The 24536-nt window shown below is 43.5% G+C and overlaps 1 protein-coding gene across 3 annotated transcripts in view; it reads right to left on the bottom strand.

The window, feature by feature from the left end:
* atp11c (ATPase phospholipid transporting 11C (ATP11C blood group)) overlaps positions 1-24536 on the bottom strand; it is a 99362-nt gene that overhangs the window by 6039 nt on the left and 68787 nt on the right. The window contains exons 15-30 of one of the 3 annotated variants that reach the window (XM_083785424.1): positions 24121-24192; positions 22173-22246; positions 21215-21318; positions 20282-20463; positions 18609-18875; positions 15969-16146; positions 15280-15382; positions 15017-15162; positions 13984-14043; positions 13530-13657; positions 10558-10693; positions 9209-9274; positions 8871-8974; positions 6880-7024; positions 1959-2019; positions 58-342 (exon numbers count right to left, since the gene is read on the bottom strand). In XM_083785424.1, coding sequence (XP_083641550.1) covers positions 185-342; positions 1959-2019; positions 6880-7024; positions 8871-8974; positions 9209-9274; positions 10558-10693; positions 13530-13657; positions 13984-14043; positions 15017-15162; positions 15280-15382; positions 15969-16146; positions 18609-18875; positions 20282-20463; positions 21215-21318; positions 22173-22246; positions 24121-24192 — 1984 coding nt within the window. In that variant the 3' untranslated portion in view covers positions 58-184. Of the gene's footprint in view, positions 1-57; positions 343-1958; positions 2020-2540; positions 2654-6879; positions 7025-8870; positions 8975-9208; positions 9275-10557; positions 10694-13529; positions 13658-13983; positions 14044-15016; positions 15163-15279; positions 15383-15968; positions 16147-18608; positions 18876-20281; positions 20464-21214; positions 21319-22172; positions 22247-24120; positions 24193-24536 lie in introns of those variants that run through there. The other 2 variants (XM_083785425.1, XM_083785426.1) reach the window with 2 other exon arrangements.

Below are 24536 nucleotides of genomic sequence, written 5' to 3'. Positions count from 1 at the left end.
TGCAGGACACTGCTCTGCTGCAGACATGGTGCTGCAGGACACTGCTCTGCTGCAGACATAGTGCTGCAGGACACTGCTCTGCTGCAGACATGCTACGCTCAGGGAGGGGGCTCGCAGCAGGGACGGAGCAGCGGAACCAGCTGGGACAGCTCTGGCCCGACTGGTGTGTGTGCGTGTGCGCGTATTATGTGCATGTGCATGTGTGTGTGTGTGCGTGTGCTGGAGTGGGGAGGAGGGGGATCCTGAAAGAGGCGGACGTTAGCGTAGCTGTGTAGATCCTCGATTTGCCCTTCACTCGTTCTCCTTCAGGTGCTTGTAGGACAGCGGCGTGACAGGTGCGACCTGGAACAGGAGGTTGGGGGGGCAGAGAGGACAAGAAGAGCGAGATGTTGGTTTACTTTAACACCTTTTTTTAACCGTTGCAGCCACAGAAATACATGTAGCACGTTGAGGCCATTGGAAGAGGAGCGGGGGGGAGGCATGAAGTCAAAGACAAAAAACACACCACCACCGAAACAACAACAATGCAGCAGCGATTGGCTGCTGCACACCCTTAAGATGACCAACTTGACCGGACATTCAATGGAGCCAATTAACCCCCCAACAGCAGTGCCACAGATAGAAGCTATAATAGAGATAGGAGGGCTACTGATTCCTCCACTGTGCTAGTCTACTGATCCCAGGTATAGGCTGGTAGCTTTAGCTGGGGGTATTGTCGCCCGTTTACCTGGATGTCCGTCCGAGGCAGTCCTCCGACAGCTTTGGGGGAGAATAAGAGAACCACATTAAACAGTGAGTAAAAGCTGGAAGTACAAAGCCCGTTGTTGTTGTTAAAAGGTTAACCACCCATTCATTCGCAGATCACAATGACGAGCCACAGCATGGCTGAAGTATCCAACCTCAGGTTAAGGCAAAGCACGCACACACACACACACACACACACACACACACACACACACACACACACACACACACACACACACACACACACACACACACACACACACACACACACACACACACACACACACACACACACACACACACACACACACACACACACACACACACACACACACACACACACACACAGTGCGGTGAGTGAGCAGTGCCTCGCAATCACAGACAAAAAGATAACATCAGGTGCTGTCGTGCAGCATGCAACAAACAAACACAAAACAAAGCCACGACACGACAGACAACTTATTAACACTGGGACAATTCCAAAGCAGATTTAAAACAGCCATTTCATGTTTGGAAAAAAAAGAAGGAAAACAGATGGATAGATGCTCGTATAACGCACAGCACACTCGTACATTTACCCTGATAGACACAGACGTCCCCAGCTCATTGACAATTCAAAATAAATAAAAATAAAGTTGAATTTAATATTTAATTCCAGTCAACAGGACACGTGGGGGAGATAAAAGAAAAAAAGCACATGCAAGATTTCTGAGGTGGGCATCTCTAGGAGGAAGGCTGAAAGAGAGATCATTGTGAAAGGTAACAAATTGAGTTTATCCTAGACTGTAACCTAAACGACGACCTGTCTTAATAAAGTAATTAGGTACCAATAGAATAATCTATATCGATCCTTAATAAAAACACAAACTCTAAACCATAATCAAAGGAATTGCCAGCTCTCACAGAAAGGTACTTTAATTTAATAGGCATGGGCAGCTAACAAAATCATCTTGTTAGTTGCCCATGCCTGACATTGCCTATTAAATAAAAGTACCTGAAGGACCCTTTCCGTGAGAGCTGGCAATTCCTTTCATTATATACTAATCTTTGTACAATTACCATTAGTTGGAGTCGTGCTCGGAATTCCCTTGTAATACTGTAAGAACAACGACTCTCTCTTCAGTCAGCCACTATAGAAGGCACCACAACAGGCTCTGTTTGCAAGAACAACACAAGCCAAATTCCAATACTCAAATCTCTGCTCACTCGCTCACTCCACACTCGGTCCTCCAACTTGACCCGGAAATCACTCGCATCCCCAACAATGGTAATTGTCTTTTGGAGGAGACCAAAAGAGACCAGAGAGAGAGAGAGAGTGAGCTCCACAACAAGCCGCTTGGAGCGAGAAACTGCGAGTGCACGTGAAGTGTTCACTTCTGCAGGTTTCGTGTAAGTGTTGACTGAATATCCGTTTTGTTCTTGGGACGTACCGTCTCCGGTCTCCTCCAGCTATGGGATGGAAACTACGCTGTCTGGGAGATGGGGTCTGAAGGCGTGAATAATAATAATAATGAATGACAGTGATATCAGTCCAACTGGCTTGACCTCACCTCCTGGCTTGGAGGCGGGATTAAGGTGCGAGTGGCGAATGCGAGTGGAGTGCGCGACCGTGGAAGTTAGAGTATTGGAATTTGGCTACAGGGTCTGTGTAGACCGGAGGGTTTGGTGTCTGTGGTCTAGTATTCTCTTATGAACAGTAGGAGGTTGGAACCCTTGACTTCAGGAGAGTTTGGCTGAGAGAAGGGGGGGCTTTGATTGGCTTAAAGTGGCACTAGGGGCGGAGGTGGGGCTGGTACCTGTGTGTTCATACGACAGTATTGGACTCGTCTGAAAAGGTGCTCATGAGCAGGGGTCTGGCTGAAGACTGGGCTGACTGGGGGACCCCCGCACTCGACTCAACTGGCTTCTTCTGGAAGTGTGAGGGAATTAAGAGACACTAATGACACCGTGACTCACTGACGTTACACACTTTTCACAGACACGGACAACAGGCCCTGAGGTTATACATGACGACACACACCGAGGTACACTTACACTTCACCCCTTTTGCAACCAGATATTATTTTAATGATGTTTGGGAGACAAGAAACACTTTCCCGGGGGGTTTTATGTGGGTAATATCATGTGTTTTTTGATATTTCACTATTTCAAAGTGTCCATGGACTCCATGATGTCATGGACACTGCGGCTCACTTATTTCCTGCTCCTCCACAAGGAGGAGCAGTGGACCAAAGCATTATGGGAATTGTAGTCCAGGACGGAAGTGAGCCCTGTTTCCGCAACATCATGGAGCCCATGGACACTTAATTGAAAGACTAAAATATCTAAAAACACATTACCCACGTAAAAACGCCAGGAAGAAAGTGTCTCCCAAACATCATTAAAATAAGCAAAAGGGGTGAAGTGGTCATTTAAACACCAGGCGAACAGTGAAACTCACATACAGATTTTCATCAACAGTAGCGTCTTCCAGTGGCGTTGTTAAGGAGGTCAGAGATAAATAGAACATGAAGCTGGTTTGACTTTCTGACAAAAACAACATACTATTCACAAAGTGATGATAATAATAATAATAATAATAGGAATGTAGGCCAGTTTTCCACTACACCACACCACACCACACATGTGCAATTCTTTCCAACATCTACAGTATGTTGAAAATCAGACACACGTACTAATACACACACGTACGCACACGCACACACACACGCACACACACACACACACACACACACACACACACACACACACACACACACACACACGCACACACGCACACACGCACACACGCACACACGCACACACACACACACACACACACACACACACACACACACACACACAGCCGTGAGCCGCTGAGGTTGTGGTGGGGGGTCCTGGGGATGCGGTATAGTTGGCTGAGGAAGTCTCATGCAGATCAAAGATGCTGTGCTTTGCGTGCTACATTCATCGGTGTGGACATGCAGAGGCAGTGGGCATTTGAGCAGCACAGGCAGCTTAACGGGTGAAGGTGGCTGGGAGTGCAGGGCACAGACTTACTTGGGGGGAGGGGGGCACAAAAGACTAAATCAGTGGTTCCCAAAGTGGGGTCCAGGGACCCCCAGGGGGTCCTTGAGGGAGTTCCAGGGGGTCTCCAGCTAAATGATAGATTTGGAACGAAATGGACCTTTATGGGGTCTGTAACTCAGTGTACAAATGGTTCCATTTGTACACTCTCAGAGTTAAATTAACAGTGATTTTACAATATAAATTAGGGGTCCCAGATATAGAAATGCCATTAAATGGGGGTCCGTAGATTAATGCATGTCAAACTGGGGGTCCTTGAAATTAAACGGAATGAGAATCTCTGCTAGAGCCGTAAAAATCTTCTTGGGGGTCCTTGACATGAAAAAGTTTGGGAACCACTGGACATTTTTATGGGTCACCTTAGTTTTTGTTTCCTACATTTGGTATTTATCAGTTTTTGTTTCCTACATTTGGTTTTTAAATATTATAATTATTTGAAAACATTAAAAAAACAGCTAAAACTTGTTTTCATTATAGTACAAAATCCAACGATTTTGTTCTGTAATGTCATGAAGAAAAGAAAGAAAAAGAATCGAAGAAATTCCATAAATTAGAACAAATATTTAAAGGTATATTCAGTGATTTCACTTAATTCAAATATCACTTATTTTTTTGTTTTGTTGTGATAATCCTCCCTACTATAGAGTGTGCTGACCATATAAGGAGTTCCTCCCTGTCCCCAGTTAACCCCTGGGGGTCAAAAAACCTTAGGTTTCGTTTTTGACTCTCTATCCTGATTGGACGAAAGGCTGGGTCCCACAGCCAAAAACGAAATCACTGAATATACCTTTAAGGAAGTAGTGAAAATAGCCGATCTAAAAGCTCACAACAAGTTGTGAGCTTGTAGATCTGCTATTTTCACTAATTTACGCCATAATATTGCAGGAAAGAAAGATTGTACCGCTCTAATCAACCACTTTTTAAAGTTAAACAGAGGCCAGTAGGACAGGAAAGAGACAGGAGGGAGAATGTGCAAGGAAACAACACAGACATGGCGACACATGAAGGTTAAGGAGCAGGCAGAAAGAGAAGAGGAGAGAGACCTCAGTCACTCCAAGAGAAGCTGTGAGTGCTGGCTGTCTGGGACAGCATGAAGATAGTGGACGGGCCCGAGGAGGGAAGGCGATGATGCTTCATCTATGGCCCCAGAACCAGGTCCGAGGAGGGAAGGAAGAGAGGCAATAAGAGGGTGAGACAGAGGGAGGAGGAAGAGGGTCTTAGTGAGGACGGAAAAGGCAAGAATCCATAGTTAAGGAGCAGAGTTTGGAAGCGTATAGAAGGAAAATAGGTTAAAAGTTAAAAGTAATTTTTGGTTAAAATGCTGCATGAAAGGTTATACTCTCCGAGATCCAAAAAAAGTTCTGTTCAATTCGCATACAGGAAAAAAACCCCACTGATGAAAATATCAACCCCACTCAGTGAGTAAGAATGTGTAAATTTGGCCTATTTCTTGCACAAAATGTAATTAATAGTCCCCCCCCCCCCGCCTCAATCTAATGTCTCTAGCTACAAGGTCACGCTTCTATAATCGACATGACATGAGCCGTGGGGACGATGGGATCCGTTCAAAATGGAAAGCCCAGGCGGAACTCATTTGCCTCCTGTGGAATGACTGATATTCAGTCGGAGGAAGAAGAGTTTTGCGACAGGTCTTAAGGCCTGCTATCGACACAGATGAGTTGCATCTTAAATGATGAGTGTGCTTCCTTCCGGCAAAACAAATAGCTGATTCCAACAGACAAAAAAAAGAACGCATTAAACACATTTCAACCTGTAGCGTAAAAGGCATCTATCACAGCAAAATGTGATGAAATCGTCACGCTCATTTGGTCATGTGTATTAGGTGTGTGCGCCAGTGTTGACAAGTCTGCTTATTTACCTCACCGCGTTTTTTTTTTCTTTACCCATTTTGGGTGGGAACCACTTTTTTATTTATGTTATACTTTAGCTATTGAAAAATAGCAGATCTACAAGCTCATATTGCTGCCGCGCTACGAGCTTGTAGGTCTGCTATTTTTTTTTTATCGTGAAAATGTGGCACAAATCTTTGAATATATTCTTTAACTAATCTTTGCTTCTGTGGGGTCCCTGGAACAACATATTTTCAGATGGCGGTTGGCGGCCAATTACACTGCGCAAAAAGCATGGAATACGGATGTGTATTATTACAGGAAACTCCCGAATTGTACCATCACACCTGAATATTACCGTATATTACTGTATAATGCCTGCTAAACTTAAGGTTTACGGGCAAATCTAGTGCCCATAATTACCCGTTAACTCTTTTCACGCAGTGTTACAGATAATTATTGGGGTCCTTGACATAGAAACAGTTTTTTCTGAAAGATGTCATGATTTAGAAGACATTATTACAATTTCGACGTCAGGCTAAATGGGTTAAAACGCGGTGGTGTCTTTGGCAAATCAAACAAGACAACATTTGTTTGATGTACAGTATGTATAATATAGTTGGCCATAGGTTTGTGGAGGAGTGTGAATCACATTGACTGTCAGAATCGGTCTGGAGTCTCTACTTATTAAGCCTCTGGCTCAAGTATGCGTGTAATGTTATAATAAATAACCCAAACATTAATGAATTCATATAATTACATAGTAATTATAATGATATATATGCATATAATACTTTATTATATGCACTTTATTATTTATGGCCTTATATTTGGGGTTATGTTTTGAGTCATTTTTACTGGTTGACTAGTTTACTAGTCGACTAGTTGTTTAACTACCTATTATGTAAAAAAAAAAAAAAAAAAAAAAACCTTTTTCTTTTCTTTTTTTCATAAATAAATATTTGTATATTTAAAAACTGTGTACATTGGTGACTATAACTATAATCTACCTGATCTTGAGGCCTACAAAATCTGGGAAACCCCCCCCCCAAAAAAGTGGATTTACTAGTCGACTAGTTGCTTAATGTCCTAGCGTGTGTGTGTGTGTGTGTATCATTATGAGGATGATTATTTGTGTGTGTATCAATATGAGGATGATAATTTGTGTGTATGTGTGTGTGTGTGTGTGTGTGTGTGCGTGCGTGCGTGTCAGGCCTACCTGGCGTTGGGGCTTGCGCAGCACAGACAGCAGGATGTCGGGCAGCAGGCTGAGCATAATGAGCAGGATGATAACCAGCCACGCCGACACGGAGCTCAGCATGTTGGCGAACACAAAGTACAGACGCTGCTGCCTCAGGAAGGGCCTGCACAGGAGGGACGAGGGAGGGGGTTCATTTGGTCCACTGTTGTTTTTGGCAGCAAATTTCGATTTTAGTCCCTAGTCTCTTGAATAGTTTTCATTTAGTTTCAGTCACATTTTAGAAATGTATTTTTGTGGGCCATTGTAATGGCTGTTTTTACACATGCTGAAAATAGCCGATCTACAAGCTCACAATGCTTTTCATCAACAATTTATCATGGACAGCTCATACCACAGATATCTCCAAAAAGGTAATGAAAATGGCAGGAATGGTTGGGCGAATTACAGGGCTTTTATCTGAAGAGACGTTGAGGTTAATATCCAGTAGTCTGATTTATAGTCACGTTAACTATTGCTGTGCAGTATGGGGCAATGCAACTCAGACAGATATGAGAAAACTACAGATCACACTAAACAAGGCAGCTAGAATGGTCTTAAGATGTGGGTATGAAATTGACACGGGTGAACTGCATAACAGAATGGGATGGCCCACAGCACTTGAATGCATAAGAAAACAGTCTCTTGCATTGATTTCTAAAATAAAAACATCTAATAAACCAGTAAACATAAAGAATAAATTAACATTAGTTCGAGATAAACATCAGGTCAACACAAGATCAAGACACAAAGATATTTATGTTCTACCAAAAATAAAAACTAGTATGGGAGGCCGATCTTTTATTTCTAGGGCAGTTAAATTATGGAACTCATCACTATAGCTGAGATTGATTTTATTGATGCACTATCATGCTGTGATTTTGTTTTTTTGTTCTAGTTTCTGTGTTGGTATGCGGTCAGGTTTTCAGCTGGCTCAGGGGAGAGGACGACCCTGCCATGCATAGTCCACCATAGATAGGTGAATGAACTGTATCTGTCTGTGGGCAGGCATATGCTGTGCCTGTGTGTGCGTGAGTGTGTGCGGCTGTATGAGTTGAGGATTAGAGGTATAGGTATTTTTATCATGTTGTAACATTTAACTCACTGATGTCGTTTAGCATCAGTGTAATTTGAAATGTAATTTTGTAATGAAATATACTATTTTGTAATGTAATATAATGTATTGTGTTATGTTTTTAATTTATTTCTGGACTCTTGGAAGATTAGCCGAAAGGCTAAAAGAGATCCAAATAAAAATAAAAATAAATCAATCAAACAATGCGAGATCGGCTATTTTCAGCATGCAACCTATTGTAAAATGACTTCTACTGGATCTCTTGTCCACTAGTCCCTTCCTAACATTTTTGTTTAGTTTTTGTTTGTTGACAAAATCAACAGTATATTTAGTCATAGTTTTAGTCATCATCTTAGTTTTTATTTAGTTTTGTCAGTGAAAAAAGGTAGTCGATTTTTCGTAATAGTATTAGTCAACGAAAACAACACTGATTTGGTCCACTAAAAGTAGGAAGAAAAATGTTCGTCGAAAACTACATAACTAAATAAAAACACAAAGTTATGTTGACTAAAAACTAAAGGCCGATTCATACTCCAGTTTTTGGGCGATAAGGTGACCACTGAGCTGTGAGTCACTGATGGTTAAGAGCTTCACTGCTCACCCCAAACACATCTCTGTTTTTTTACTAACCAACGTTTTGGTGGTCACCTTATCACCAAAACTGGAGACTAAAATAAAAAAATAAAAACTAGCCGATCAGCTATTTTCAGCATGCAACCTAGCATGCAACCAAGTGTAAAATCTCCCTTTACGATGACAAAAACAATTGTAAGATTTAGTCGACTAAAATCTTATGATATTTGGTCGACTAAAACGAGTAAAACTAAAACACCATGTGATTCCTCCCCATCAGACTGGTCATTTAATAATATGTGTGGTCACTCATTGGGGTGCTCACCATATGATTCCTCCCCAGAAGAAGCTGAAGAACACGTAGAAGGCCAGCGAGCCCCAGATGACAAAGTGGTTGAGCCACGTCCAGTGCCTGGTGTCCAGCGCCAGCTGCATTGGGACATTAATCACAACATGTCAAACATCCACCATGGAACCCACTCTCCAGTTAATTCATGATTTTTTGGCTCGCTGAAGGAAGATGAGCCGGTGGCGCGATTACAGTCAAGCAAAAAACAAAAAGATTTACTGAACCACAACATTCCAATAATGACACACACAGACAGGACTTAGGATGAGAGGATCTAGGTAAACAGCAGCGGCACGTCAGTCAAGACGGTTTACCTTCAGCGTGACGGTGAACACGAGGACAGTGAAGACGATTGTTCCATATGACCAGTTCCCAAACACCTAGAAATTGAACAAGACAAACGGTTGTTTAATTAACATGAGCTCGGTGTGCTTAAAAAGGGCCACGCTAATCTGAATATCGCTCCATCCATCGTGAGGACATGAAAGAATCTAAAATCAAAAACTTCACAATGTGTTGTGTGACTTGAGAACGTTGGGAGCCGCCACATTACAGTATAATGCCTATATGCATGGATTCCCAATCTGTTGTTTGTAAAACAGTACGCAAAAATATGGAAGATTGAAGATGTATTCTATTGCCACTTCAAAAGCGCTTTAGGCCTGGGCTACACCTATATGGATCTTTTTCAAAACGGATATTTTCGTCCTCCGCTAAAAAAGAAAATCCCTGCCCATACGACAAAGATATCCGTGTCCACAGACAAATGCATAAACGTATTGAACACAGGAGAAAATCACTGCGGTAGCAGGTTTCAATTGTAGGCTATATTATATTTGATTATATATTCACACTTATGAGGTGACAAATACAAATGCATAGAGGCCTATCATATTTTTTTATGAAGGAATAAGTACCGGTAGGCTACCACAGTGGAAGTGGAACATGTTTCTTGCATTGTCTGTCAGCATGTCACGCTATGTGCGTAAATCTCCAAATCCAGACACTCGACCTCTCCATTATTAAAAAAAATATGAAAATCTTCACTTATTTATCCATTTCCAAAAACCTTCGTTTGAGTGGCCGAAAACGCAGCTTGCGTGTGGCTGAAAGGCCCAAACGCACAAAAACAAATGTGCGCTTTGAAAAAGATCCATATAGGTGTAGCCCAGGCCTCATCAATAATAACTGAATAGGCTATCTACAAGCTCACAACGTGTAGATGGCCTATTTTCGGTGCGTGCCTTGCTTCCATAGACGAAATGCTGGATTCTATTAAATCCAAATGACTTTAACACATTCCGGGGCGGGAACCCCTTTTGGTGTTTCAAGCATTATGTTATACTTTTTTGAAAATTTGTGAAAATGTGGCTCAACTTTGAATATATATTCTTTCAGAGTGAACGTTTTAAACTCAAGTCTTTGCTTCGGGGGGGGGGGGGGGTCCCTGGCTGGAACAACATATTTTTAGATGGGGGTCCGTGGTCAAATTCAGATAATTCTGGGGGTCCTTGACATGAAAAAGGTTGTGAACGACCGACATAGAAACATGGGTTTTTCAGAAAACTATCTTGGATTTAGAAGACATTTTGTAGAATTGTCCTCAGGTCTAAATGGGTAAATCCATCAGCTTTATGTCAGGGGGTGGTGGGGTTGAACCAACCTGGCCGTTGTCCTGCAGGGCTGGGTTGCTGAACAGGAATCGGACGCCGAAGAAGAAGAGCAGGCCCTGGAAGACTCCCAGCAGAGTCCAGTAGAAGAACGGGCCCCAGCGCAGCATGGCATTCTTGGCAATCTCCCTGAGACACACACACACAATAAAAAGGTTGGCACATTGACCAGAGTTGTTTTCGTCGACTAAAACTATCGCCTACCTTTTTCCACTGAGGAAAACTAAATGGAAACTAAGTGAAAACTAAGCTTTGATGACTAAAACTAAGACTAAATATGCTGACAATTTTGTCAATGAATACAAACTAGACTGAAATCATTTTACACTTGGTTGCATGCTGAAAATAGCCGATCTACAAGCTTGTAGATCGGCTATTTTCAAGTGTATTTTCAAGTGTAAAATCAGTCATTATGACAGTGACTAAAACTAAAATCAAAATGTGCTGCCAAAGACACTGCAAATCACCCGTGACAGACAATGTCTCAAATGATGTTGTTCATTTTGTCTATTCATTTTTTTTTTTTTTTTTTACGCCTTTATTGATTTTTTAAGGGATAGAAAGTAGGCTGACAGGAAACGGGAGAGAGATGGGGGGATGACATGCGGTAAAGGCCGTGTCGGGTCCGGGAGTCGAACCCGCGGCACACCGCGACTGGATCACCAGTCCGGTGCCCAGACCGTTACGCTACGGCCTGGGCCTGTCTATTCATTCTTTATTATTTATTGGGATTCCCATTAGCTGTGCCCCCTAGAGCATGGCTCTTTGCAGGGTCCATATTGAAAAACTATACATACATTTAAAAACGACATTACCTACATTAGAAGTTATATGTAATTTCCAGTAAGCACCTGTGTGGCAGTTGCTCAGGCGGTAGCCTGGCATTTTCGGGTTTCTGATCTGGTCGGGGGCGTAAATAACTTCACGCCATCAGGCGGCCCCTAGTTTAAGATCTGTTTAAGTTTGGTATCGTTTTTTTTAATTTATTTTTTTAATAATTTTTATCCCACGATTTTGTTTTATCCCAGTGTCAATTATTCAATGTAATCCTGGGCGCTACACTTCCTCTGGCTGCCAGGGGGAGGTAGTTTAGAGACCAGGGTTACTGCATGTTTTTGTGAGGGTATCTACCCTAGGGGACACGGGGAGAACATGCAAACTCCACACAGAAAGGCCCTTTCCCCAAACCTGCCTCGGGTATGGGCACTGATGACGCGGAGGAGGGAACACGCCTCCAGCGCCCACAGCGTCCCCAGCGGGAATCGAACCTAGGACCTTCTAGCTGTGAAGCGACAGCACTACAGACTACTGACCGGTATAATAGTTTATTTTGGTATAATAATGGTTTGGTATAATTTCATATGGCCATCTTTTATTATAACAAAAACAATGCGACGCTAACCGGAACATGATTCTTTTTTTTCTCCTTTTTGTCAGGTGAAACCTGACTAATGATCGCTCATGAAAACTAGACGACATCGTCATAGTCTAATCATACTGACGACCTGGCCTGATTGGCTGCCTCCTCTGGCCAATGGCACAGCAAGCAACGGCATGCAAAAAAATATAGATGCCTCATTGGTCGCTGCAATTCATTGGAGCGACGTGTCTCCAATGAAGGAAGTCAAGCGGAAGTGCAGTGCTTTTTACAAATCGTACAAAACAGTCATGACACACACATTACAATACAAAACAAGACAAACAACAACGTTATTAATACAACAGTACAACATCAGAGAAAGGGGGGGGGGATTACTAATAGAAAACATTAAAGAGTGAACACAAAGCAACAGTTCTCCGCAGCTTTCATATTTAGAAGTGCTGAAGGCATTTTCTGAAGGCACGCTGCGTGACGTCACTCATGCAACTCCTCCATGTCTCTCGCTGTCACTCAAGTGACTACTGGCCAATCACAGAGCGTCTTTTCCGGGACTTATGTTACGCTCATTGAAGGCAAATGCTTTGCAGGGAATCTCGGGAGAAATTGTGCCTTCAATTCTGACACGCGCCCCAGAGCCGGAAGAGGCGTCTACGTTTATATGTCTATGTATGCCAACGGTAACTCTATGCATCCATGCACACACCTCTGGCCAATGGGATGGGACAGCAAGCAACACTGCGCAAAAAGCATGGAATACGGATGTGAATATTACAGGAAACTCCCGTTAAACTTTCCAACAAACTCCGGTAAACTCCCGAATTGTACCATCACACCTGTATATTACCGTATATTACTGTATATGCCTGCTAAACTTGAGGTTTATGGGAAAATCTAGTGCCCATAATTGCCCGTTAACTCCTCTTTGCATGCAGTGCAACAGCATGCCAACAGCATCCATGCACACGCGCACAGAATCACTCACATCTTTTATACGGTCGGGTCCGTCGCTACGGAAAATGCGGGTCCTACACGCATTAAGCCATTAACGTTGGTCCGGCTGGTTTCGTTTTGTCCAACGCAATTACGTGAAACAGCATGGCTGTGCCTGCACATTTCTGTGTACTTCTGTGTCGCACATGGAAAGCGACTGAACAATACCATGGATATATAGAGACAGTTTCCCTGTGCTGCTGTGCACAGTGGAGATGATGCACAACTCCAGGTGCGACCTACAAAACTGACTGAAGCTGATCATTCACGGCTGTAACTATACATCTCCAGAAGAGTCCTGCAGACAATCTCGTCTCTCACTCTAGTCCACTTCTCTACAATGCCATTCTAGCCGCATTACAATCACTATGTGATCATTCTTTGTTTTTTTCCACACAGGCCAGTTTGGAACAAATACCAGGCTTTGCTATGGTGTGGAAAAGCCTGGTTCTTTTCTTTTTTTTTAACGTACATTTTATCTTCCGAGCGTCCCTGGCACAAAACATTTTCAAAATGAGGGTCCTCTGCAATTTGTTTTAAAAGGTTTTGCCATTCAGTATGGCAAAACGAGACAACGGTCATTCCCAAATGTACCTGTAGAGGGTAGCGTTGCTCAGCAGCACCTCCATGCTGATGTGCTGCTCCAGCAGACTGTAGGCCAGGATGGGCATGGAGGTGAAGCAGATGTTGTACATCGTCAGATAGGCCGCGTCATACAGGGGCTGGGGGGGGGGGGGGGGGGAGGAGGAGGGAAGGAAGGAGGCAGGAGGGCTGGGGATTAATATATTGGAGAGGACAAGACTTGGGCAAGCATGAACTCGGTCACACAAACTCATATTTATTTTTGCGCGTGCGTGTGCGCGCGCGCACACACACACACACACACACACACACACACACACCCACACACACCCACACACACACACACACACACACACACTGCAGCCATTCCAGGGTCAGAGAGAGGGCAGGTCAACCAGAGGGGAAACGTGTGCAGGAGGGAACACAGTCTTCCGTGGAGAGAGAGCACCTTGACGACAATACTCACTTGCTGCGAATAGCCACAGAAGAACTGGTACAAGAACTGAGGTAAGATGAAGCAAAGGTTCTGCAAAAGGAGAAAGACAAGAGGCTTGGATTTAAAACGCTTCACTTGGCCTCACTCAGGCATGTTTTGTGACAGTGTTTGGTGAAGATGAAACGCCATAGTTGAATCAATTCATGGACTGTATATAGCAGTGGTTCCCAAACGTTTAAGCTCAAGAGAAATGAGACATTTGTTTGGCCGAGTTACAAAACTGGTAAAAATAGCAGACTACACGCCGCTTCGTGACGTGTCGCAGAGCTTGTAGAGCTTCTAATTGCACTACTACTTAAACTTAAAAAAAACCCAAACACAATCAGCGCCGGGATTTCTTTCAAAATAACAGCTCGGGGTGCCGCGCAGATATGGCAGGTTTTACTCTGAAAGCCCTTCCGTTCCGTACAAAAACACAGAGAAATAATGTTGCTTGCATACCTCGCTATGATTACGATAAAGTCGCTCGATATTCCCTCACGTTCATATTTTAACCCATTCTGACCGGGCACCCATTTTGGTGTCAGCATCATGTTATGCTTTAGCTATTTAAAAAAAATTGAAAAATCGAAGAGCGACTGACATTTTTAGAATCTGATCTCAGGTCAGAATGGGTTCATCAGACCAGTGGGTGTCCGGTGGAAACCTCGTATGAATCTGATCTCAGGTCAGAATGGGTTAAACGAGAGGCATGTTGAAGTTAGAAATGAAGAGAGTAGTATATCCATTTGGTCAAAACCATGGAGAGCTCCCTAGATTAGGAGATACGAGGCCTTTCTTTCTGAGCGGTAAACAGGGAAGTGAATGGCAGCGCGCATGCGCGAACAGCAAGGAGTAAGGTGCAGAAGGAGAGGCCAACCCCCCAAAAAAAGGAAAGAAAATCGGAATATTTTTCTTTCGTTTGACATCAATGAAAATGAGCTATAGGTTGGATTAGCTATGACGGCTACACACGTCCTACGGTCTAAATGGGTTAATGGAAATGACAGACAGAGCATCCTACCTTGTAAAAGAAGTACTGCACAAGATGGGCGATGCGGACGTAGTACAGGTGCCCATGTGCCAGTAAAAGCTTCTTGAGGTGTTTCAATTTGGGGATAGCATAGTCGCTGTTCCGCACTGCCTGACGCCCCTCTTTGCCCTTTATACCTGTAATGATACTCACAGCATTAAAAACAACAACAACAACAAAAGTTTCTTCAATTAGGGACAGCACGTTTGGAAAAATCCCTTGAAGTGAGTTCTGGCACGCTGCAGGATTCTTACCGATGCCAACATGCGCCTCCAAGATCATGCTGACATCGTTTGCTCCGTCCCCCACGGAGAGCGTAATGGGCTTGCCTTTGGAGTTCTTCACCATCTTCACAATCTAAGGACGGAGCCATATGAAGATTATACAACCACTTAATGTAACCACTTTTTAGACCAGACGTCGATTCTACAAATGTCTTCTAAATCACAACAGTTTTCTGAAAAACCCATGTTCCTATGTCAGTGGTTCTCAAACATTTTCATGTCAACGACCCCCAAGATTATATGTAATTGGCCACCGACCCCCATCTGAAAAAAATTTGTTCCAGGGAATTTTTGGTTCCAGTTCCAAACCAACTGTACCAATTAATTTGGTTAAAAATTAATGCAAAAAAAAAGAAAAAAGAACCCCGGTGCAGTGTTGTTTTTGACAGCAAATTTAGATTTTAGTTTTAGTCATAGTCTCTTGAATAGTCTACTAAATACCGTAAGATTTTCGTCGACTAAATCTGCAGTTGATTCAGTCAACTAAAATGTATTTTGGGGGGCCTTGATGCCGTCGTGTGGTGGTCAAATGAGGAAGTAGACGGTTCGGTTCATCCAGGTGCTTCAAAACGCCATTTAGCAACTTCCACTGAAATGAATACCGGAATGAATATCCTTGTATTACTCTATGGTCCGGCCAGGTTGTGCTGTGATCTGACCTGTGCCTTCTGCAGCGGCGCCATGCGACAGCAGAGCACGGCGGTGCAGTTCTGACAGATCTGCAGGAACAGGCTCTTGTAGTAGCTGGAGTTGGCCTCGGACGACGAGTTGAGCACCATGGAGAGCGTGGCTCCGTCTATGATGAAGCCGTAGTCCTGGTTGGCTTTGCACCAGCTCCTGTCGCAAAAAACCCCACAAAACACACACATACCTCTAATGAATGCCACTGCAAAATACACCACATACAGTTCATGACATCTGAATTCTGCCATCCACATTTTGGATTTAATTCGTGCCTTTGTACCGCGACGCTGCCGCCATGTAAAAGCTTCTGACGAAAGGTAAAGGGTGTGTGCTTGTTCCAATGCTGCTAGAGTGTATGTAGCGAGTGTGTGTGTGTGTGGCACTGTCTGGCACTGGGAACTGGGGTTTATGCTAACAGCTAGCGGTAGAGATAGAGTTTAGAGCGGTAGAGAGAATTTTTTTGTATTTGTCAAGTCCCGCCCGTGGTTGTGCCCCTCTTCACACCCATTGGTTGCCGTTTCGTGGTTGGACAAAAAACCTCTCTCTCCGGCGTCCACTACCATTGAAATAACATGTTTTTCAGTTGCTTCATATTGATATTCTGTGCATTAAATTCTTATTTTAAACTTGGTGTCAGTAAAAAGGAACATCACAGGTGCAGCATGGTGACTGGGCATATCATGTTTGTTTTTAGTTTTTTCCAAATTCAACGTTTTAGCAAATTCAACATAAACAAGGCGGAACGAGGGCGGAACAAGGAAGAAAGAGCCTGCTGGTTAGTCAGTCGGGGACCAATCAGAAGAAGGCCGACAACCGACCTTTGCCTGTTACAGGCCAGACGCTCAATTGCTCTATGTTGGAAGAATGTCAATGCCCCTACGATCGGCTTTTGGCTGAGGAACTTAACAACCAGTTTGGCACATGAGAAACTAACATATGTAATTAGGAAGAAACCTGCGGTATTCTATAAGATATGGGAGAAGTTCTTGGACTTCATTAAGCGAGGTGATATTGAAGAGGCTTTGGATGTATAGTGGTTATTTAACAGCAGTATAACATGAAAGTATTCTTACAAATGCATGGTAGGGAAACGTTTTCATGGCAAGAGCAAGGACAGCAACATTTACACTTATTAGCCCACAGAGCCCCATTTGAAAAGTATCAAGGACCCCCAGTTTGACATGCACCTATATATGGACAGTCGCACAGATCCAATTTGCAGGTGGATTTGCGTCCAAAACGGTCTCAATTGTGAGCTTTGGCTTGAGAGAACTCATGGCTTTTGCAACCTGTGATGTTGTGAGCTTGTAGATTAGCTGTTTTCACCGGAGCGTGCGCTGTAGCCACTTCACGCTGTGTGTGTGTGTGGCTTATGTTCAAGACAGTTGTATCTCGTGTTGTGTTTATAGCGAACTGAAAACGGCCACGCGATGACGCACGCGCACACATACGCACGTGCGCACACACAGCTTAAGTAGTTTACACACACGCTCACAGCGAAAGTAGTCTGCACACACACGCACGCACACACACACTAATCCAGCCAGGCAAGGGCAGAAGGTTCCTATTATAACGACAGTGGGTGCCCACCTCAGAGTAGCCTGCTCACACGCTTTTAGCGAGGTGCTAAGCAAGGGTTGTTTTGGTATATCAATCAATCCGTCCACTCCATGTGCGTGCGCACGTGCACTCTTTTCGTGCGCGGCTGCACGCTGTTTCACCCACGTTTGGTTAAAAGTTATATCAAGTGATGTTTTAACATTACAAACTTTCTAAATAACTTTAGTATTCAACCGTTTCAACGTGTCGGGGTCCTAGCAAGTCCTTCTGTCTACAGAGAAGAGAACTGAGCAGCAACACAGGGAGGGGCGGTGCGGTGGGAGCAAAGGGTCAGATCTTCAAACCGCATTGAGCCTCGACACGTTGTTAGCTTGTAGCTCTGCTCTTTTTGGCGAACGACACCGCCGTTCAGAAATATAAATTTAGGTATAGAACCACGACAATAGAATGTGCACTTGCTGTAGACAGAGACTTGTCTTTATCACGATTGAATAGTCAAATCCTGTAGTCGCACCTGTGCTACAAATCTAATTTTACAACTCGCACGGTGATATTTTTAGTCGCAAATGTGAGTACCTAGTCGCACTGTCGAGCCCTGGGAATAGCTGTAGTATGCGTCTGTCGTCTGAGTTGTTTTCCCTGTGTGGTCAGATGCCTGCCTGGGGGCGGTGTGAAAAAGGGTAGGTGCCTCTGTGTTGGTGGAGAAGTGTGACGATTATGACGTCACAGCAACTTTGCCCGTGGGATCGTGTGGTGATGTAAAAACAATATCTGTACAGTAAATATGACAGTTGCGTCGGTAAAATGTAGCCTAGCTGGATTGTGGGAGCGTGCAGATTTTTTTTGGCATGGAGAGATGTGTGCCAATAGTGTGGCTCGGTCGGAGATAGACCACGGACAAATAAACAGGTTTTTATTAATTATTAATTATTAATCTAAAATGGCTTCGTTAAGACCTCCATATTATTATGGTCAATGCCTGTGTGAAAAGTGGGAGCGATTGGTGCAGGCAATGAGGAGATACGCCGGTTCATATGTAATGGTGACAGACTGACCTGGTGGCGCCTCCTTTGGCGGGGGGCACGTCCTGCACGGCCTTCTTGTAGTAGTCGAGCAGCAGCTCGTGCAGGCGCTCCTCGCGCTTCCTGCTGCCGTCCTCCAGCGTGCGCACCGTCAGCTCCAGCAGCTCCGTGCTCCGCTGGAACAGGCGGCAGGCGTAGCACGTGGACTTGGCCGTCTCCATCTTGTCGCCCGTCAGCACCCACACCTTCATGCCGGCGCCCTGCAGCGCCTCCATGGTCTCCGCCGCCTCCTCCTGGAGCCTGACGGACGGACAGACGGACGCTATTTTATATATTTTCTACCCATTTAGGACCGACACCAGATGTCTTCTAAAACATGACAGTTTGCTGAAAAACCTATGTTTCTATATCAGTGGTTTTCAAAATATTTCATGTCAAAGACCCCAAAAATTATATATATTTGGCCACCGACCCCCATTTGAAAAAATGTCTTTCCAGGTAACCTCCAGAAGCAAACATTTGACTAAGAAACGTTCGCTCTGAAAGAATATTCAAAGATTTGAGCCACCTTTTCATGATTTTAAAAACAATAGCAGATCTACAAGCTCGATTTAGAAGGTGTTTTTAGAATCAGCCCTCAGGTCTAAATGGGTTAATCGGTGCCAGATATTTGCCTTTTTCTTTACCCAGTTATTATCCTCCATCTTCCATCTCTGCCGCTGAATGGCTTGTGTAGTAACTAATTGGTTTTTAAAAAAAAGGAAAAATTCTCTAATGTAAAAAACTGGTGTCCCTTGACAAAAAACAGCCAAAACATCAGAGAACAGGGAAGGCCGTATTTTTTGTTGTTGCTTATCTGTAGTTTAGACCACGAATCACAGCTTTCTAAGGGTCCATGAGCTGGTATCTAAACACAGGTTGATATGATAACTTTTAAATATGTTAAGTTTGTGGTAGAAAACCACCAGCGAGGGCAGTTCTGGAAAATGAAAGACAAAGTATCAAAAATATCAAATGGGTCCTCCTCTCCAGTCAGTGTAGCTTGGCGTAGGGCTTATGAATCATGTCGTGGAGCCGTAAAAGAGACTTACTGTCTGCCCGGTGAAGCGGTACAGAAACATCCATCTGCTGCTCCACATTCCATGTTATTACAATACTTCAAATGACCACGGATGGGACTTATGGGCTGGGCCTTTAAAAAGGGGAATACTATTCGTTTTCAACCTTCAACAATGTCATTACAGTACCTTGTGAGTTGTTAGTGTGGACAGGAGAAAAATGTTACACTCCATTGCTCTAAATGGGAAAATCGATCACGTGATCAGTGACTTACGGCCGGTGTTCTCTCTAAGCCGCCCTCTAGGCAGTCTCATAGACTTGAAGGGGAAATATAAAATTAAGACTTGTTTGAGCCAATTCAGTTATAAGTGCTATGTCTTGCAAAACACCAGAGTAAACTACTAAAGGTGTGCTCAGAGATCAAATATCTATTCGATCTGATCTCAGCGCTTACGTAAAAAGTCGATGCAAAGATACGACTCGGCGCAACGTTATATCGAGTGGCGCAAAGTGCAAACCAAAGCATTTTGTAACTTCAGAATCTTCGCTTCAATGAAAGAGTGAGTTGGAGACAGTGAGAAGCAAAAGTGAACGAGTGAGCAAGAGAGAAAGAGAGAGGAGAGGCGTTATCATGGACGTTGGCACACCTGTCCTCCACGGCCGTAGCTCCTATGAGACTCATGCCCGTCTCCACCTGGTTGTAAACAGCCATGAGCATGGCCTCTCGGTCCTGCAGAGCCAGCCTGGCTTCCCTCAGCCCTGCGTCTGCCTGGGAGTACTCCTCTGCACTGAGCGACTTGTAGGCCACGCACAGCGTCCGGTAGCCCTCCTGAAGCATGGAAGAAATACAAACAAACAAACAAATAAGAGCCTCTTCAGGGTCACCATCTAAATTATATGTTTTGGGGCTTGTGGACTTTCCCACCCACCATCTGACATTTTTGTGCCAGGGGACGTCCCCAGAAGAGAAGAGATTTGTGTTTAAAAACAATCTAAAATGTTTAAGATGCATAAGAGAAGATGCACAAGCTCAAAGCATGCTGCGCTAATATGATTGTGACACTATTTTTAACTAGTTTAGCTGGGGACCCCCTGATAACCCTCCAAGGACCCCTGGGTTTCTTGAACCGACTTTGAATGAATGAATGAATGAATGTCTTTATTGCAGACTCATGGTCGACAGAAAAAAACATAGATCAGTGGTTCTCAAATACAACTTGTTGTATGTTATTCTAACTAACTTAAACTAACATTAACTAGCATGGCATGACAAGTGGCGTGCACAGATAGACACTATGTGGTGCTAGAGCACCTGCCCTTTGCCCTCTGGACAGCAATGTGCCCTTTTGAAAAAAAATATTTTTTCTTTTTTGTATAGTGTACAGTACTGTATAGTATGTGGACCATGATGACCATTGATCAATTCTTGATATAAAAAAAAGCTTCTAATATATAATTTATGCCCCAAAATCTATAAATCTCAAACTGGTCGGTTCCACGCGCTGCACAAGGTGCCCTTTTTTTCGACTGGAGCAACCAGCCCCTCTAAATGTCTGTGCACACCACTGGGCGTGACCCACCGTAGCGTTGCGTTCCACGTGCGTACGTATCCTCTCCACCTCCTCCTGTCTGACACGGGGGAAGATGGAGGAGTCTGCGCCCTTGCAGAAAAGCAGCGTTTCACCTGGAGCAACACACACACACACACACACACACACACACACACACACACACACACACACACACACACACACACACACACACACACACACACAGAGCTTAGTCAGGGCTGAGGGTCCCCAACAGGCCCTAAGTCAATGGCAATAAACTTGAAAGCATTTTGAAAAAAGGTTGCCCTCAGAAATAATCCAATCACTTGATTTAATTGTTAATTTCGTTTCTGGCCATCCGGCATTAATCAGTGTGTGCAAATGATGACACAGCTGAAACCTCATTCCCAATTACCAGTTATGAGCACACGTTTCCAGTTTCACTTGATTCTTCTGTAACATGATTCTATTTGTTGGTGTAATTAATGATTGGTAATCGGGAATGAGGGTCGACTGAAAACCCACTCTATAAGTAATGGTTACACGTTATCACATATCCATCGATCATGTACATTTGTGACTCTTTCTGATACAGTCATGGCGGCAAGACTAACTGTTCAGGAGAGGAGAAAAACTGATTTAAAAAAAAAAAATATATATATATATATATCCAAAATGAGTTAATAGCACAGGCAGACTCTTCACATACTAGAGCATATCTGAAATAAATACTTAAACATGTAGCTAGGTGTAATGTTAAGAGACCACAGAAGTAAACCTTTCAAGCCCGTTTTCTCAACTTGCTGTTTTCTGCAAGACATTTACTCTATCAGTCATATTTCCAAAACTGGTGGGTCAAACTAAACAACCAATATGTCAATTTGAAGCTATGATTCCCTGCCTTCACATTAAAGAAAAAGAGAAAAAATGTAAAACTTCAATGACGTAGTCTCGGTCAGAAACTGTCACATTTTGATCTCCGGCTCACCTGATTTACTTCTGACTATGACACTCATTCGCCGTCGCACAGGGTCAAAGTTCAACACGTGGAGCAGCTCGTACCTTTTTAGAGGGAATCCAAGAAGCCAACGTCACATTATAAAACATTCAGCGAAAGTACAGTTAGTTAGGGGTAATTAGCTTAAGTTGTGGCAAATCTGGGAAAAGAAATGTTTACCACTAGCTTTCTTCACAGATGTGTTCATAAAGGTGTCTACTAAGTACTATCACAGAAACAATTGTTCCAAGCCAACTCCCTTGGGAAACTTTGTGGGAGCCAATCAAAGTTGGGGTACTCGGAGGGCCTAGGATAAATGCAGGACATTATGAGCTTCTGAGGTGTGTAAATAAGTTTATTTTGGGGTGCTGAATCTGTTCCAGCCATTACCTTTCAGTAAAAATGACTTGCTTTTGTATGTCCCAAACATGCGTAATAACTAATATGTCACCATTGTCACCAAGCTTCCATCCATTCTCCAGTATGTACTGGAGTATGAATGGAAGCTGCCAATCTCTGGTCTGGATATAAGCTCGGAGAGAGTGCTGTGCTACTGCTCCTGTTGTTGGGGGCAGATTTTCAGATACTCCCAGTAGCTGAAGATGTCAAACCTCCCAAAACTTTCGTGCGATTTCCCATGGAACATGAACTTGAATAGTTCACAGCTGGCTGTGATGATGTCCTCCTTGTTGGCTTGGATGTCCAAAACTTCCATAGCCCTCTCCACTTCAGTCTTGCAGAACTACTACCGCTACTGGGATTATCAAACCAGAACAACTGCCCCCAACAACAGGAGCCGCAGAAAAACTCTCTCCGAGCTTATATCCAGACCAGAGATTGGCTGCTGCTGCAAAGTCCATCACTGGATGTATGTACAGTACATCCAGTGTACCACCACCAAGCTTCCATCCATAATCTCCATCCATAATGTACTGGAGTACGGATGGAAGCTTGGTGACAAAGGCTATGAGTCTGTACCGTCAATGAACAGACCCCATCACACCAGACGTTAGTCAGTTGCAACTATGAGGGGGAGTGTACATACTGCATTTTAATGCACAGTGCATTTCTGCTTGTTGTAACTGCCATGAACAACAAGCTAGATGACAAGAGCAGTGAGGGAGATGCCAGGGAGTTGGAAGAGTAGAGATGTTTATTCATATTTGTAATTATTGTTTACAAAAGCATACTTAAATTTTAGCACCGTAGTTTTTATTATTATATTGTGATATCATAGAGCCATGAAATTCGGCACATTAATTCCCCCCTTATTTTTGTGACAATAGTCTTTCTGATTCTGAAAAGAATAAATCAGTTAAATCCATTAAAGATACTACTACTTCTGTTTCAACAGTTAGTTTAAATTAAGATGCATTTGTGATAGTATATTAATAAAATGCTTTTTATATTTTAATATGCCCCCCACACCAACACACAAACGGAAAAGAAAACAAGAAAACATCATAGACATCCATTGAGATATGCATAAAATGGATTATTAGTTTTTATTACACTAGTATGTCTGGGACATACAAAAGCAGGCATGGCCAATTTTATGGCCAGAAGTCATTTTTACTGAAAAAGAATGGTTGGAACAGATTCAGCACCCAAAAAACCCACCTCACAAGCTGAATATTGGCCAATTTGAAAATGTCCTGCTGCCCTCCGTTTACCCCAACTTTGATTGGCTCCCATAAAGTTTCCCAAGGGAGTTGGCTTCGAACTATTCTTTTCTGTGATAGTAGACACCTTTATGAAAACATCTGTGAAGAAAGCTAGTGGTAAGCATTTTTTTTCCAGATTTTCCATAACTTAAGCTAATTTTCCCTTATTAAGTACACAGACGCGTGTTTATTTAAAACATAGGAAAATGGAGGGGTGCAGGGGGAGTCTGGGGGAACACACGGCACTCAATATATCTTTAACTGTGCTGACTTACATTTCCACATCATTGTTCCTGTTCAGGACTTTCATGTTCTTGCTCTCCATGCCCAGGAACGTGAAGCCATACCTGCAGATGGAGACAAAGTCTCAGGAATGAATGAGCATCATCTTTACAACTCCTTTTGGTTCGGTTTGAACCGTCTTCACCGTCCATCAACGGACACCCTAGTTGAGAGAGAGATGAAGCGACTAGCGACGGGACCGCGGTGGGCCGTCTAACACATAATCTTGTCTTAGAATTGGACGGAATGATTTAGATCAAGAGTTATTCACGTTTTCGTTCTCGTCGCCTGAAATGGGGGGGGGGGGGGGGACATTTTCGATGACGTCCCACCGGAAAATAACATTGAGTGTTCTCCGTCTTGAGCGCTGACCGTTACTAATTGATAGGGCGGAGAACTCCGCCCTGTG

Source organism: Protomyctophum parallelum (genome assembly GCF_964188405.1).
Source record: "Protomyctophum parallelum genome assembly, chromosome: 16".
Lineage (NCBI taxonomy): Eukaryota > Metazoa > Chordata > Actinopteri > Myctophiformes > Myctophidae > Protomyctophum > Protomyctophum parallelum.
Note: the sequence above shows the minus strand (reverse complement) of the source record. Positions and strands in the feature narration are given on the sequence as shown.